At 46.6% G+C, this 16403-nt stretch overlaps 1 protein-coding gene and 1 long non-coding RNA gene across 3 annotated transcripts in view; one reads left to right on the forward strand and one right to left on the reverse strand.

The window, feature by feature from the left end:
* Positions 1-2322: 2322 nt before the first annotated feature.
* phex (phosphate regulating endopeptidase homolog, X-linked) overlaps positions 2323-16403 on the reverse strand; it is a 66128-nt gene continuing 52047 nt past the window's right edge. For both annotated transcript variants that reach the window (XM_034165963.1, XM_034165960.1), the window contains 3 exons: positions 2954-3058; positions 2782-2858; positions 2323-2707 (listed from right to left, as the gene is read on the reverse strand). In XM_034165963.1, coding sequence (XP_034021854.1) covers positions 2605-2707; positions 2782-2858; positions 2954-3058 — 285 coding nt within the window. In that variant the 3' untranslated portion in view covers positions 2323-2604. The remainder of the gene's footprint in view (positions 2708-2781; positions 2859-2953; positions 3059-16403) is intronic.
* LOC117506504 lies at positions 4687-15825 on the forward strand. The gene is made up of 3 exons (XR_004559486.1): positions 4687-4850; positions 10407-10409; positions 15729-15825. It is a non-coding gene; the product is annotated as an uncharacterized LOC117506504 (long non-coding RNA).

Consider the following 16403-nt stretch of genomic DNA (forward strand, 5'->3'; position numbering starts at 1 on the left):
AGTTCTAAAGATGCCCTTTCGTGTGTGATTTGTAGAAAATGTTGAGTTCTCTCATCGAATGAAGACCAAAGGTGTCGCATTGTCAGTTGCTTGATTGCTAACTGTCTTTTTCGATGACTGAAGGTGTCTTGACACTTGCACGCATTTAACCCCGCACTCCTGCGCAATTCGTCGTGACAATGCCACCCACTGTGTTCCCAGCTGGATGCTGCTGGACGCTGCGTATATAAAATAATTATTTCATAGCGGATTAATCATTTTCTCTCAGAGCTTGGCTGATGAAAAGACCTCTAATCATTTACGGAATCACAGAGGACCGTTTCAGCTGCAGCTTCTCTCTCTCTCTCTCTCTCTCTCCTGCGATTCATGACATGGAGAACACATTTGGAACAGTCTAAAAGCTAATTATTTGTAATATTTATACTGCAATAGCTTGGTAAAACCAACCCAGTCTCACAGATTGTTATGATTCAGCAGCACAAAATATACATTAATCTATTGGTTCGTCATATTGTCACGAAAAGTGCAAAATTTTCATCATGGGAGCACAACTTCATTCTAATTCATTCTGTGGTGGCTGCACATAATTAAAAGTGCAGCGGGTGGTTGAGGGTGGTTATGGTTAGGGTTAGGAGTAGGGTTAGGTTTTGGTTAAGGTTAGGGTTGGGGCTACGAGTACGGTTAGTGAGTTAAAAAAAAACCTGTCATGAAAATTTGAATCATTTTGTGACGGGAGGACGAAAAAATAATACGTGAGATTGGGCTGGTAAAACAGTTGCATGTTCATTCCTTCTTATGAGTAGCTGTAAAAGTATATTCACGATAGATTTAACATCTCATAATAATTATTCAGATGAGCTGCGCTGTGATGCCATGCGCTGACTCAATCACATGCACTCACACTCAGTGTTTTTTAATTGTTTTGAGATTTTGAATATTACAAAATTTTCTTTTTGCAGTTACACAAAGCCCTGCACAGTTTATTGTGGTTTATAGTGAGTTTACAACGAGTTTACTCTCCTGCACAGCAGACTGCGTACCAGTGCACAGGTCAAATTCATGCAAGTGTCAAGGTACCTTAAGGATGTATAAAACAGACCTTGTCCCTTAAAATGGTCCCAATTGCTCCGTTAAGAACATTGAGTAAAGGATAACCTATACCGCTCTCAACGAATGTCATTTTTTTTTCCAGCAGTAAAAGCATCATCTATTAAATGTACCTGTGAAAATTACTAAAACAGTCAGTGCAGTTCCAATATGAAGTACTCCCTTAAAAATACTTCACTCTGTTACAGATTTCACGCATGAGTCTGGTTATGAACCTGATCGCGATCAGTAAAAATGACTGAATATGACCAGTTTATCTGAGGTGTCCCTTGCGAAAATGATATACTTTGCAACTGGAACATGAATAGCTGCTGATCGGCAAAGTGTGCTCACAGTCAAAGAGGAGGGTGAAGAGTTCAATATGAGGAAAGCCACAGAGATGGGCAGAGAAGGAAAAACGACAGTTGGAAGAAGAGCTAAAGCCCCCTTCTCCGTTTCACAGACATGTATCATGGAAGGCCGCGGGTTTCAAAAGTTTGTCCATATGTTGGAAAACCTTATAGGGTCCAGGAGGGTGTCCGGTTAGAACTGGGATTTTCAGTCATGCCGTGGTGAGGATTTTCTATACGTTCATCATACTTTGGTAATACCTTGCATTTCTGTGGAGCCCGTAATGTTGCCGTACAGCCGTGACATCACCGTGAGGTTTTTTGGAAACACCAGGATTGTGGTAAAGGCGCACTATGAGCGTGCTCCAAGTCATGTGCTAAAAATTCAGCACTTTATGTCATACTAACATTGTACGACAACTGTGAACTTCACAGGCCAGTTTGTTGCTGTTCTAGATCGTGACCTTCTGGGATGCATATTCAGTGGCGGATCTAGAGGGTGGGGCTAAGGGGGTTCTAATCCATAACTTTACTTCCTTCGAGTCACTGACAAAAGATGTGATCAACTATGGGAAATGTCTTGCATAACCAAAGGCTGATTGATGAACACTGCTGCATGCAGAATGAGTTACTGCAGTGCACAGATCAGCACATGTGATAGACATCACTGCCATGAGATTTACAGTGTTTAAAATAAAATGTGCATTAAAAATGATAACTGGAGAGTCAGTATTTAGCTTCACAGATGAGCCTTAGAATACAGGGAAAAGGCTATAGATTTTTTAAATTTTCTTGGGGAACAGCCCCCCCCCAAACAGATGAAGCTAGTTCCGCCCCTGATATCCATGAAAATGTGAACAGGGCTTAATCTACAAGCACCTTAATGAGTTTCTCCTTAATTTTCAGTGTGCCTTTAACATTTTTGTCCCACAGCGCCACCCACAGTTGAAGTATTGTGGTGAAGTCATGCAGACGGTTTGTTTTGGGACTAACCACATCATGTCCATCTGTAACACCAACCAATCCTCGACCTAACAACATTCTGTTAGGATATACGTTTCACTTCAAATCATCTAACCCACGTAGGTCAAGTCCAGCATCATCATCAGCCTCAGAGACGTCCTGCAGGTAGCTGCCGCCTCCTTTAGGGTCCACCTGAGGTCAGAGGTCACCACACGCGGCAGGACTTTTCACCTCGGTTCATAGGAGACGACTCCGGACAGTTAAACGCTTTGCTGAACTCTTCATAGTTACTCATCGCTCCGATGACCCTGCAGGACAGCAGCAGTTTGAACAAACATGTGGCCGGGGCTCCGTGCGTACCTGCTTGTGTGCATGTGCTCACCTGTATTTTGTCGGACTGTGGACTCCATTCTGGATCTGGTCTCTAGCGGCTTCTGGTCTGTAAGCGTTACATCTTACCTGTGGAGTATAAACACAGTCAGATCTGCAGAAAGAAAAGAACTCAACGAGGGGGAACGTTTCTGAGTTCTGCTGTCGGATTCTTCGATCCTTACATGTGAATAGCTTACGAAGAACAGCTGGTTGTTGGTGAGTTGAACTCCTGGCAGCAAAGGTTCTTCTGTTCCACCTCTGGTCTCATCTACCCACCGCCTGTATGCCTGCTCACACAAAGTTCATTCTTTATTGGAAAATACCGCTTCCAGGAAATGTCACCAGTACGTTTTCCAAAGCTGCCAAATACAAGTGACGGACATTCATATCCAAACCCACCGGTATTTGCCCCTGATGTGTTTATCGGAAAACAAGGTTCACATTATGAACACAACCTGCCTTCTTTTGAACCATTCGCTATACTAGGCTACGCGCGATAAGGTCTTCATGGATAATGATGAAACTTGCTGCTGTAGGATTCGGCCTTGCTTGCACAAGTTCGCGGTTGATCTCGGAGATGCAGGCTGGGGTCGGTATTGCCCTTACTTTGAATTAATAGTTACAAGATAGACTTATTTCACTTTTTTTTTTAATCACTGGCAGACTAAAGGTTGACATTCACACAGACAGATGCGCTTTACACAACATGCAAGTTTCCAGAATTATGTGGAAGCTGATATGATCGCTTTTTAAAGCTTTTGAACAGTGGTCTCCAAACTATTCCAGAAAGGGCCGAGAGGGTGCAGGTTTTCTTTGCAGCCACTGACTTCAGCAGGTGATTTCAGTGATTAACGTCCCTTTGAACAGGTGGGATGAGTTCATCAGTGAAATCACCTGCTGAAGTCAGTGGCTGCAAAGAAAACCTGCACCCTCTCAGCCCTTTCTGGAATAGTTTGGAGACCACTTCTTTTGAATAACCAACTGGCGTAAGTAGGGTTTAATTAACCATTGGTGGCATTTAAAGACATAACTGTAAAACCAGTATGGTATTGCTTTTAAAAGCAGAAAAAAATTAAGCCAAGGTGTCTGGAGCAACATTTTGTATCTCTGTAAGTCAGGTTCCCACCTGTATAAGATTCAGTCTACTACAAGCAACTGTACAATCAATTCCACCACATTAGAAGAAGTTGGAGCCATAGAGGCTTTACATCTTAGATGACAGAGGCTAAAATGAACATCCAGGAATGACAAACATGTTCAAAAGGTCCATCAAAGCCTCAGCATCGAGGAATTGGAAGCACCAGACAGAAATGTGATATCTACCACCTTTAAGACATCACCATGACCTGAAAGGCTGTTGACCAAGGAGTAAACCATTAAACCGAAATTGGAAAACAGGGACAATAGCCAAGTTTTTATATTGATTTTGTTATCATGGATTTTTGGTTGTTGACAATTTTTGTAATTTATTTAACTCTTGATCATTTTTAGCGTGAGAATTCACACGCCTACCAGAGAACGTCATATTTGGCATATTGAACAAACTCAACAGTCACTTTTATTTGAACAAAAGACTTTTCAGACTACAAGCTACATTTTGTTTTGGAATTTTACTTGTTTGGCTGGTCCTGCAACTTATATTTTGTAAGAACTTATATATCAACAAAATATTATCATGTATGGCCACAAAATGGCACCATCTCGATTCATGACAAGCGGTTCCTGCATACTGGTCTAAATGAGGTACTGTCTGATCCACATTCCAGAGCAGAAGGTGACACTAATGCACCATTAAGCTGGATGCCAACCACCATAAAACAAGAAGAAGATCTAAATGAGGACATGTAGTGCTGTGGTGTACATGGGGGGCAGGGGGGGCGGTCGCCCCCCTTGTGGCCAGGTTGTGGAAAAACGGGTGCTAAACTACCCTCTGGGGAGCCTAGACGTGCTAAACTGCCCTCTTAGGGGCCACGCGTGTGGTAAACTGCCTTCAAGTGCCATCTTGAGAGCCAAAATGTGTGCTAAACTGCCCTTAAGTGCCCTCTTGGGAGCCAAAACACTTTCTAAAGTGCCCTCCTGGTTGGCAAAATACACTAAATTGCCCTCTTTGGTGGAAAAATAATCAACTGCCCTCTTCTAAGTACTATTATTAGATAAAGATGCCTATTGCATGAGGAGCTACCTCGCTATATCTTGTGGAAATAGCTTTTCAGAACAAGTAAAGTTAAAAGTTGGGTTAGCATTGCATATCAGGGTTTCTGCCAGGTTTAAGTTGATTACCCACCGGGCTAAGCATCTGGGATCATTTTTAATAATGTCCTCTTGAAAATGCCTTTTAAACTTCAGCTTGAAAGTTAAAGACAGAAAGTTAATATATATAACGGAAAGCAAGTTAAGGACAGAAAGTCTTGTTAGTAATGCTATTGAGTAGGCAAGTGGCTAACGTTAATAGCTCTAGTGTTTATTATGATGCACTTTGCAATAAAAATAGATAATGCAGTCATTTGTGCAAAGCAGATTTCCTGAATTTTATGTTGGCTAGATACATTTAGGCTAGCTAATTTTAGAGACATGAATGAGCTGCAAGTTTCAGCCAATCTGCTCTGTGTCAGCCTTATCCCGTCAGATCTCAGAAGCTAAGCAGTGCGGGACCTGGTTAGTACTTGGATGGGAGACCTCTTTGGAATAGCGGCTGTGTGTGTTTCTCCAGGTAAAACTGGAGTTGCATCCGGAAAGGCATCCGGCGTAAAACTTGTGCCAGCTACCAATGCGGATCTGGCTGTATCCGCTGTGGCGACTCCGAACACAAAAAACGGGATCAGTTGAAATGACAACAACAATGAGCCACAATTTATTTCATGGAACAGTAAATGCAATTTCTGTTTCGAGAAATGAGCCAAACCAATGAAGAAAAACTGTAACGCCAGTCTGTCGACACGGGTCCACTGGCCACCGTTAAACCCAGTGATGCCGGTAACGCGTTACTTAGTAACGCGTTACTCTACTCTAACCACTTTTTTTAGTAATGAGTAATCTAACGCATTAATCTTTCCAAATCAGTAATCAGATTAAAGTTACTTCCCCAAGTCACTGTGCGTTACTATTATTTTTGCATTGTGGGTCGATAGCAGCATTAAACTTGGTCTGTGGGCAGGAGGTCGGGGTTCGACTGAACTGCCCACTTTAAGCGAGCTATGAGCTTTTCATCCGCGGTTTTCTGCAACAGCTACGACTTGTCCTCACCTCTTAAAGCACAGTGACAACAGCACACCTGCACTTGAGCTTTACAAAGACATTTTTTTTCTCCGAGCCGCTCCGTATCTGCTGCTAAAAACAGCTGATCCTCCGCGATGCGTCAACAACTAGTAACACTATTTTCCACTCAAATGCACCTAAACTCTCTTTCTGAGGACCACATGATGTGAAAACGCAATAAAACTTTCTTACCTTTAAACCTGGTCATGTTTTCTGCATAAATAAATGTTATCCATTCTTTGTGCTCAAATGTCAAAGCAGGGGCGAATCCAGATGGAATGGAGGCGTGGGGCAAGGATGTGCCCCCCCCCCCCCCCCCACAACACCCCTAGATTAAAGGTCCAGTTTTGAAGCCGTTTTTTTTACTACAACGACTAATACTACTTAAAATATTAATAATTTCAACAAGTAAAATGTTTAGAGAGAATTTAAATGTTAGAAAGAATTTAATAGTTACATTTATAAACAATGTAGTTTAGAAATTGCAAGTTTTACTGTTACAGTGCTGTCAACAGTTAAATATGAGGTCAAGAAAGAGGTCTTTATTTTACTTTTTATAAAACAAGTATTTATTTTCATTGAAGTCAAGAAAGGGTGACTATAAAGTGAGTTTTGGCAAAACAAGTATCATTGTCATGTTGAGGTGGCAGAGGGTTGTTGTCGGCAGCTGGGAAAAGTAACTAAAAATGTTGTGTGGGCTGCCAGAAGAGGAGGTACTGCTGGCCCACCACCAGAAGGCGCCCTGCCTGAAGTGCGGGCTTCAGGCACGAGAGGGCGCTGCCGCCTCAGGAACAAGCCGTGGTGACAGCTGTCACCCATCATCCGTGACAGCTGTCACTAATCAACACATCTGGTATAAAAGCAGGAAGACACCTCCACCAAACTGCCGAGATATCATCTTCATCTGGAGGTAATACTCTCAGCCCCTTTTGTGAGATCGATAAATCTATTATTGTGAGTGTTTGCAGGAGAACCGGTCGTTTTTGAGGAGGCTGTGCAAGACGGCGCTCCTTTTCAGCTGAGACCGCTGCAACGCGCTGAGTGAGAGGTGGAGGTGGCATTCCCACCATTGTTACTGGGTGTTCACACACCCACCCTTTGACTGTCTTTTGCTTTCTGCCAGCAGTACCAGATCCGACACGCCGGGAAGGTGGCCACCTGGGGACTCCGGGACTTGGCGGCTCCAGTATTCCTCGGGTTCGGGTGGCGGTGGAAATCGTGTGGTTCCGGTTCGTTTCCAGACGGGCGTCTCCTATCGTCGAGCCTGCCCACACGACACCTTTTATTAATTGACTGTTGCACATTCTGATTCTGCTGTGTTTGGTTGTGACATTCACACCAGTAAAGTGTTATAATTTGACTCCTTCCGTTGTCCGTTCATTTACGCCCCCTGTTGTGGGTCCGTGTCACTACACTTTCCCAACAGGATATCTCGGAGCACGTCATGGACTCCGAGGGGCGTCACCAGGTTGTTGAACAACCAATGGGAGAGCAGGGAGCGCAGGCATCTGCAGGAGGCGTGATTGGTGAGCTACAGCATATTCTCACCGCCTTTACGGCTGGAATGGATCAAATAGCCGAGCAAAACATCCTCCTGAACCGCAAAGTGGAGGCTCTCTCCGCGCAAGTGGCGGCGAGCGCTCAGGGCGCTGCTGCAGCTCCTCCTCCTGTCGATCCTGTGCTAGATATTAATGTTCCAGTGGTGGTCCAACAACCCCTCCCACCATCCCCTGAAGCATACATAAGCCCTCCTGAGCCGTACGGAGGTTGTGTGGAGACGTGCGCGGACTTTCTTATGCAGTGTTCGCTCGTCTTCGCACAACGTCCCATCATGTACGCGTCAGACGCAAGCAAAATAGCTTATGTGATCACTCTGCTTCGGGGAGAGGCACGCGCTTGGGCTACAGCGCTTTGGGAGCAAAATTCACGGCTCCTTCACACGTACACTGGGTTTGTGAGGGAGTTCAGAACTGTGTTTGATCACCCTAACAGGGGAGAGACCGCTTCAACTGTGATGCTGTCGATGAGACAGGGACGCCGGAGCGCAGCCGCTTATGCAGTCGACTTCCGCATCGCGGCTGCGAGGTCTGGCTGGAATAACGCTGCGCTCCGCGCCGCCTTTGTAAACGGACTGTCGTCAGTCCTAAAGGAGCACCTAGTGGCCAAGGATGAACCGCGGGAATTAGATGGGCTTATTGATCTCGTTATACGGTTAGACAATCAGTTGGAGGAACGCCGTCGGGAATGAGACGAAGGACGTGGCCGGGCGCGCGCCGTCCCTCTTCCTTCCGGGTCCGAGAAGGGTCCGCCCTTCCCACGCTCCCTGGCCTCTACGTCCCGTGGGGCGACAGCTCCCCCTGCTGACGAAGCTATGGACACGAGCAGGGCCACATTTAGACCACCTAATAGACAGAGGAGGTTTCCACGCGGGGCGTGTTTTGTTTGTGGCTCAATGGAGCATCAATTGAGCGATTGCCCCGAACGGTTAAACACCAACGCCCGCCCCTAGAGACTGGGTTTAGGGTGGGCCAAAAACTTCACGTGGGACACACACATATTGCCGCACGACTCCCAGTTACAATCCTTAGTGGGGATTTAACCCTTCAGGCCCCAGCACTGGTAGACACAGGGTCAGAAGGGAATCTGTTAGACAGCAGATGGGCCAGGGAGGTAGGGCTCCCTCTGGTGGCGCTACCTACACCATTGCAGGTGCGAGCACTAGATGGCACCCTACTCCCTTTACTCACACACAAGACACCACCAGTAACTCTGGTAGTGTCAGGGAATCATAGGGAGGAGATTGAGTTTTTTGTGACTCCTTCTACCTCCCGTGTGATTCTGGGGTTCCCCTGGATGTTGAAACACAATCCCCGGATTGATTGGCCGTCCGGGGTTTTGGTACAGTGGAGCGAAACCTGCCATCGGAGGTGTTTGGGATCCTCGGTTCCTCCCGGTTCCCAGGTGAAGGAGCAGGTCCAAGTACCCCCCAATCTGTCGGCGGTGCCGGTTGAGTACCACGATCTTGCTGATGTTTTTAGCAAGGATCGGGCACTCACTCTTCCCCCGCACCGTCCATATGATTGTGCCATCGATTTGTTGCCAGGCGTGGAGTTCCCGTCCAGCAGGCTGTACAACCTCTCCCGACCTGAGCGCGAATCGATGGAGACCTACATCCGGGACTCCTTAGCTGCCGGGCTGATCCGTAACTCCACCTCTCCGATGGGAGCGGGTTTCTTTTTCGTGGGAAAAAAAGATGGCGGTCTTCGTCCATGCATTGATTATCGGGGGCTGAACGAGATCACGGTTCGCAACCGATACCCGTTGCCTTTGTTGGATTCAGTGTTCACCCCCCTGCATGGAGCCAAAATCTTCACAAAGTTGGATCTTAGGAACGCATACCACCTAGTTCGGATCCGGAAGGGAGACGAATGGAAGACGGCATTTAACACCCCGTTAGGTCATTTTGAGTACCTGGTCATGCCGTTCGGCCTCACTAACGCTCCCGCGACGTTCCAAGCTTTGGTTAATGACGTCTTGCGGGACTTCCTGCACCGATTCGTCTTCGTATATCTGGATGATATACTCATCTTTTCTCCGGACCCTGAGACCTATGTGCGGCATGTACGTCAGGTCCTGCAGCGGTTGTTGGAGAACCGGTTGTTTGTGAAGGGCGAGAAGTGTGAGTTTCACTGCACTTCTTTGTCCTTCCTGGGGTTTATCATCTCCTCCAACTCCGTCGCCCCGGATCCGGCCAAGGTCGCAGCGGTGAGAGACTGGCCCCAACCGACAAGCCGTAGGAAGCTGCAACAGTTCCTCGGGTTCGCAAATTTCTACAGGAGGTTCATTAAGGGGTATAGTCAGGTTGTTAGCCCCCTGACGGCCCTGACCTCACCAAAAGTTCCCTTCACCTGGTCGGATCGGTGCGAAGCCGCGTTTAGGGAGTTGAAACGCCGGTTCTCGACTGCACCAGTCTTGGTGCAGCCCGATCCTGGTCGCCAGTTCGTGGTTGAAGTGGACGCCTCTGACTCGGGGATAGGAGCCGTGCTATCCCAGAGCGGAGAAACCGATAAGGTTCTTCACCCGTGTGCCTATTTTTCCCGCAGGTTGACCCCAGCAGAGCGGAACTATGACGTGGGCAATCGAGAGCTCCTTGCGGTGAAAGAGGCCCTTGAGGAGTGGAGACACCTGCTGGAGGGAGCGTCAGTGCCTTTCACGGTTTTCACTGACCACCGGAACCTGGAGTATATCAGGACCGCCAAGCGACTGAACCCCAGGCAAGCCCGCTGGTCACTGTTTTTTGGCCGTTTTGACTTACGGATCACCTACCGCCCCGGGACCAAAAACCAAAGATCGGATGCCCTGTCCCGGGTGCATGAACAGGAAGTCAAGACCGAGCTGTCGGATCCACCGGAACCCATTCTCCCGGAGTCCACTATCGTGGCTGCTCTGACCTGGGACGTGGAGAAGACCGTCCGGGAGGCCCTGGCACGGAGCCCGGATCCCGGAACAGGACCGACGAACAGACTATACGTCCCACCAGAGGCCAGGGCTGCCGTCCTGGACTTCTGTCACGGGTCCAAACTCTCCTGCCACCCAGGGGTGCGTAGGACCGTGGCAGTGGTCCGGCAGCGCTTCTGGTGGGCGTCCCTGGAGACTGATGTCCGGGCTTACATCCAGGCCTGCACCACCTGCGCCAGGGGCAAGGCTGACCACCAGAAGGCACAGGGACTTCTACAGCCACTTCCTGTGCCTCACCGCCCCTGGTCCCACATCGGTCTGGATTTTGTCACGGGCCTCCCGCCGTCCCGGGGGCACACCACCATCCTCACGATAGTGGACCGTTTCTCCAAGGCGCCCCACTTCGTGGCCCTCCCAAAGCTCCCGTCGGCCCAGGAGACGGCGGATCTCCTCGTCCACCATGTTGTCCGGCTGCATGGGATACCAACAGACATCGTTTCGGATCGCGGTCCCCAGTTCTCCTCGCAGGTGTGGAGAAGTTTCTGCCGGGAACTGGGGGCCACTGTAAGCCTCTCGTCTGGGTATCACCCGCAGACTAACGGACAGGTTGAACGGGCCAACCAGGAGCTGGAGCAGGCCCTCAGGTGCACGACCTCCGCACACCCGACGGCTTGGAGTGAACATCTGGCCTGGATCGAGTACGCTCATAACAGCCAGGTGTCCTCTGCCACCGGCCTCTCCCCATTCGAGGTGTGTCTGGGGTACCAGCCCCCTTTGTTTCCTGTGGTGGAGGGAGAGGTCGGTGTGCCCTCGGTCCAGGCCCACCTGCGGAGATGCCGTCGGGTGTGGCACACCGCCCGTTCGGCCTTGTTGAGGGCCCGGACGAGGGCTAAAGCCCATGCAGACCGTCGACGGTCCCCGGCCCCTACTTACCAGCCCGGGCAGGAGGTGTGGCTTTCCACCAAGGACATTCCTCTCCAGGTCAAGTCCCCCAAATTGAAGGACCACTTCATTGGACCCTTCCCCATCCTCAAGGTCCTCAGTCCTACCGCAGTGAGGCTCCAACTCCCGGCCTCACTGCGGATCCATCCGGTCTTTCATGTCTCCAGGGTAAAACCGCATCACACCTCACCCCTCTGTGCACCCGGTCCGGCGCCGCCTCCTGCCCGTATTATCGACGGGGAGCCAGCTTGGACAGTTCGCCGGCTCTTGGACGTCCGTCGAATGGGCCGGGGTTTCCAGTATTTGGTGGACTGGGAGGGGTATGGACCCGAAGAACGCTCCTGGGTGAAAAGGAGCTTCATCCTGGACCCGCCCGGCCCTCCTGGCTGATATCTATCGTCGCCACCCGGACAAGCCTGGTCGGGCGCCAGGAGGCGCCCGTTGAGGGGGGGGTCCTGTTGTGTGGGCTGCCAGAAGAGGAGGTACTGCTGGCCCACCACCAGAAGGCGCCCTGCCTGAAGTGCGGGCTTCAGGCACGAGAGGGCGCTGCCGCCTCAGGAACAAGCCGTGGTGACAGCTGTCACCCATCATCCATGACAGCTGTCACTAATCAACACATCTGGTATAAAAGCAGGAAGACACCTCCACCAAACTGCCGAGATATCATCTTCATCTGGAGGTAATACTCTCAGCCCCTTTTGTGAGATCGATAAATCTATTATTGTGAGTGTTTGCAGGAGAACCGGTCGTTTTTGAGGAGGCTGTGCAAGACGGCGCTCCTTTTCAGCTGAGACCGCTGCAACGCGCTGAGTGAGAGGTGGAGGTGGCATTCCCACCATTGTTACTGGGTGTTCACACACCCACCCTTTGACTGTCTTTTGCTTTCTGCCAGCAGTACCAGATCCGACACGCCGGGAAGGTGGCCACCTGGAGACTCCAGGACTTGGCGGCTCCAGTATTCCTCGGGTTCGGGTGGCGGTGGAAATCGTGTGGTTCCGGTTCGTTTCCAGACGGGCGTCTCCTATCGTCGAGCCTGCCCACACGACACCTTTTATTAATTGACTGTTGCATATTCTGATTCTGCTGTGTTTGGTTGTGACATTCACACCAGTAAAGTGTTATAATTTGACTCCTTCCATTGTCCGTTCATTTACGCCCCCTGTTGTGGGTCCGTGTCACTACACTTTCCCAACATAAAAAAGTAACTAGTAATCTAACTTACTAAATTACTTTTTCAAGGAGTAATCAGTAATCAGTAATTGGATTACTTTTTAAAAGTAACTGTGGCAACACTGGTTAAAACGTACTTACCCAAACAATTTTTGGGGGGTAAACCCTGCATATTTTATGATTACAGATTCAGAATGCCCAGGAAAGACAGAAAATTGAAAGTTGTTAAAAAGCAGCTGGAAACTGCTGCAAAAGGCAGTTTGTCTTTGAAACACTGGATCCAAGGAAACAAAGGAGGAGATGATGATAGAGGTATGTGTAGGCTTATAGGCTGCTCCTCACTGTTATTACTGTATCACACAGAGCCAGTTTGGATTATCACAGAGAATTTGATGCTAACATGATTAAGAATGCTTAATTTTAACAGAAAAATGGTTCTCGCAGTTTAAATTCACTACCACTTGAATTGACCAACCATAGACCTTTCTCCTCCAATCAAGCCAAGATTGTTAAGTAGTGCTGTACGGCATTGGTCTACTATTTGATAATACATTTGGGCCACTTGTCATAAAATAGTACAACTATATTCAACTACTATGATACTAATGTTGTTTGCTCTTCTTCTATCTTACATAAAGACAATACAGAAAGTGATGATGGAGATACCAGAGAGCAGAGGGATAAAAGGCAGATAGAGGATAAAGAAGATGAAAATATTCAGGAGGAAAATGATAATGAAATCAGGGAAGAAGAAGTTAGAGACACAGAGGAGACAGATATTGATATGGAGGGAAATGGTGGTGATGAAGACAGAGAGAAGGGACATGAGGGTGATATGGAGGAAAATGGTGATGATGAAGACAGAAGACTGACGACAGTGATGTGGAGAGAACTGATGATGAAGTTGAAGACATACAAGAGAAAACAAATGATGATACAACAACAAATAACAATTATGATCCAGCACATGTTCAAAAGCACAGCATAGATCACTTTAACTGATTTGTTGAGTTTTGTTGCTCCATTCGACCTTGTCAGCCAGTTGACGGTTTCCCAAAAACTGAGGGGCGTTCATTCCACAGGGAGTGGTATCAAGACAATCCTTAGCTAGAATATTCTGTGGAAAGTGATTCCATGTTTTGTTTTAGTTGCTGACTTTTCACAAAAGAGGAATACATTAAACCCCAGAAGACTATTTGGACCAATAAATACTATGACAAATTACTGTTGAAATGACTTTTATGTTGGGCCCTTTGTTGATCTATATAGAACCAGAACTATATCTCACAGATTATCTTGATCATCTGGTGCTAATATGGTGTTAACATGCACCAGAATACAGGAAATGGCATCTACAACCCCAATTCCAATAAAGTTGGGACGTTGTGTGAAATGTAAATTAAAACAGAATACAATGATTTGCAAATCCTCTTCAACCTATATTCAATTGAATACACCACAAAGACAAGATATTTAATAACTGGTGCAGCACAGAAATAAGTGCAAAAAGTCTTTAATAAGGTACTGAAAAAAATGTTCAAAGGGACTGACGTTTCGATGTGAGAGTCACATCTTCCTCAGAGTTGGGACAGCAGGTTAATTGGAAACAGGTGAGTGTCATGATTGGGTATAAAAGGAGCATCCCCAAAAGGCTCAGCTGTTCACAAGCAAAGATGGGGTGAGGATCACCACTTTGTGAACAACTGCGTGGAAAAAATAGTCCAACAGTTTAAGAACAATGTTTCTCAACGTTCAATTGCAAGGAATTTAGGGATTCCATCATCTACAGTCCATAATATAATCAGAAGAGTCAGAGAATCTGGAGAACTTTCCATACATAAGCGGCAAGGCCGAAAACCAACATTGAATGCCCGTGACCGTCAGTCTCTCAGGCGGCACTGCATTAGAAAATGACATCATTGTGTAAAGGATCTTACCGCGTGGGCTCAGGAACACTTCCGAAAACCATTGTCAGTTAACACAGTTTGTCGCTACATCTACAAGTGCAAGTTAAAACTCTACCATGCAAACCGAAAGCCATACATCAACAACATCCAGAACGCAGCCACCTTCTCTGGGCCTGAGCTCAGTTGAAATGGACAGACACAAAGTGGAAAAGTGTACTGTGGTCTGATGAGTCCACATTTCAAATTGTTTTTGGAAATCATGGATGTTGTGTCCTCCGGACAAAAGAGGAAAAAGACCATCCAGACTGTTGCCAATGCAAAGTTCAAAAGCCAGCATCTGTGATGGTATGGGGATGTGTTAGTGCCCATGGCATGGGCAACTTACACATCTGTGATGGCACCATCAATTATGAAAGGTACATTCAGGTTTTGGAGCAACACATGCTGCCATTCAAGCAACGTCTTTTTCAGGGACGTCTCTGCTTATTTCAGCAGGACAATGCCAAGCCACATTTTGCACGTGTTACAACAGCGTAGCTTCATAGTAAAAGAGTGCGGGTATTAGACTGGCCTGCCTGCAGTCCAGACCTGTCGCCTAATAAAAATGTGTGCGCAAAACACGACAACGGCGATCCCGGACTGTTGAACCACTGAAGTCGTACATCAAGCAAGAATGGAAAAGAATTCCACCTACAAAGCTTCAACAATTAGTGTCCTCAGTTCCCAAATGCTTATTGAGTGTTGTTAGAAGGAAAGGTGATGTAACACAGTGGTAAACATACCACTGTCCCAGCTTTTTTGAAATGTGTTGCAGGCATCCATTTCAAAATGAGCAAATATTTACACAAAAACAATAAAGTTTATCCATTTGAACATTAAATATCTTGTCTTTGTGGTGTATTCAGTTGAATATACGTTGAAGAGGATTTGCAAATCATTGTATTCTGTTTTTATTTACATTTTACACAACTTCCCAACTTCATTGGAACTGGGGTTGTACTTAATTGAAAATGTTCTGGGGAAGACCCCCAGACCCCCTTAGGATTTATTTCCTTCATACAGGCATGTCGCTGAGAGTTCTTCACAGTCCAACATTGAAATCAACATGGTTGAAATCCAATGCTGAGTTGCAAACAGTGGATGCTGATCCGAACAGCAAACTAACTTGAATAGTCTATTGAGTTAGTCTTTTTTAAGGCTCTATATTGTGTCATTTGTATAATAGATAAAAACGTGTCTAAAGTGCCATCTACAGTGGTGAGGATGCGCTGTATGTGACCTTTTTTTCTTTCCGCCTCTACCCTTCAAAAAGTTTGCGCACGCCACTGATGCAGTGTCTTTGAAAATAAGTGGAATTAATAAACCATGCTTTCAATCTGAAAGACCACACTCTTGAATAAAGAGAGGGAATAACCTTTATACTACTAAACATTTAACTTGTGTGAACTTTGTGAGACAGCTGGATGATGATGAAGATCGCTAGGCTAAGGTAAGACTAACTAATGTTTTAAATATAATAAACTAATCAATGAAAAAGTGTATTTACATTTAGTTAATTAAATGTGCACATGTTTAGCTTCTTGATTCTTTTATCTGTTCACTGGTGACAGGAGGCATTTTGCTCTTGACGTTTTTGTGCCTTGTACAAGAACGTTAATTTGCCTGTTAGCTTCTAACACCATTAACTACCATGGTTTTTGCATTATAATTAATTAATATGAAAATACAATTTGTTTGCTTCCTGATGCATGACTCGGTAGCACCACATTTGAAAAATAAATACAACTTGGAGACAAATGTGACTTATACATGTTTCCCCCCTCATCATGACACATTTGTGGACAGATACAACAAATACACCAGTGTGACTTACAGACCAGAAAATAAAGGTTTTTGTTTT

The sequence above is a fragment of the Thalassophryne amazonica genome, chromosome 1 (assembly GCF_902500255.1).
Source record: "Thalassophryne amazonica chromosome 1, fThaAma1.1, whole genome shotgun sequence".
NCBI classification, from domain to species: domain Eukaryota; kingdom Metazoa; phylum Chordata; class Actinopteri; order Batrachoidiformes; family Batrachoididae; genus Thalassophryne; species Thalassophryne amazonica.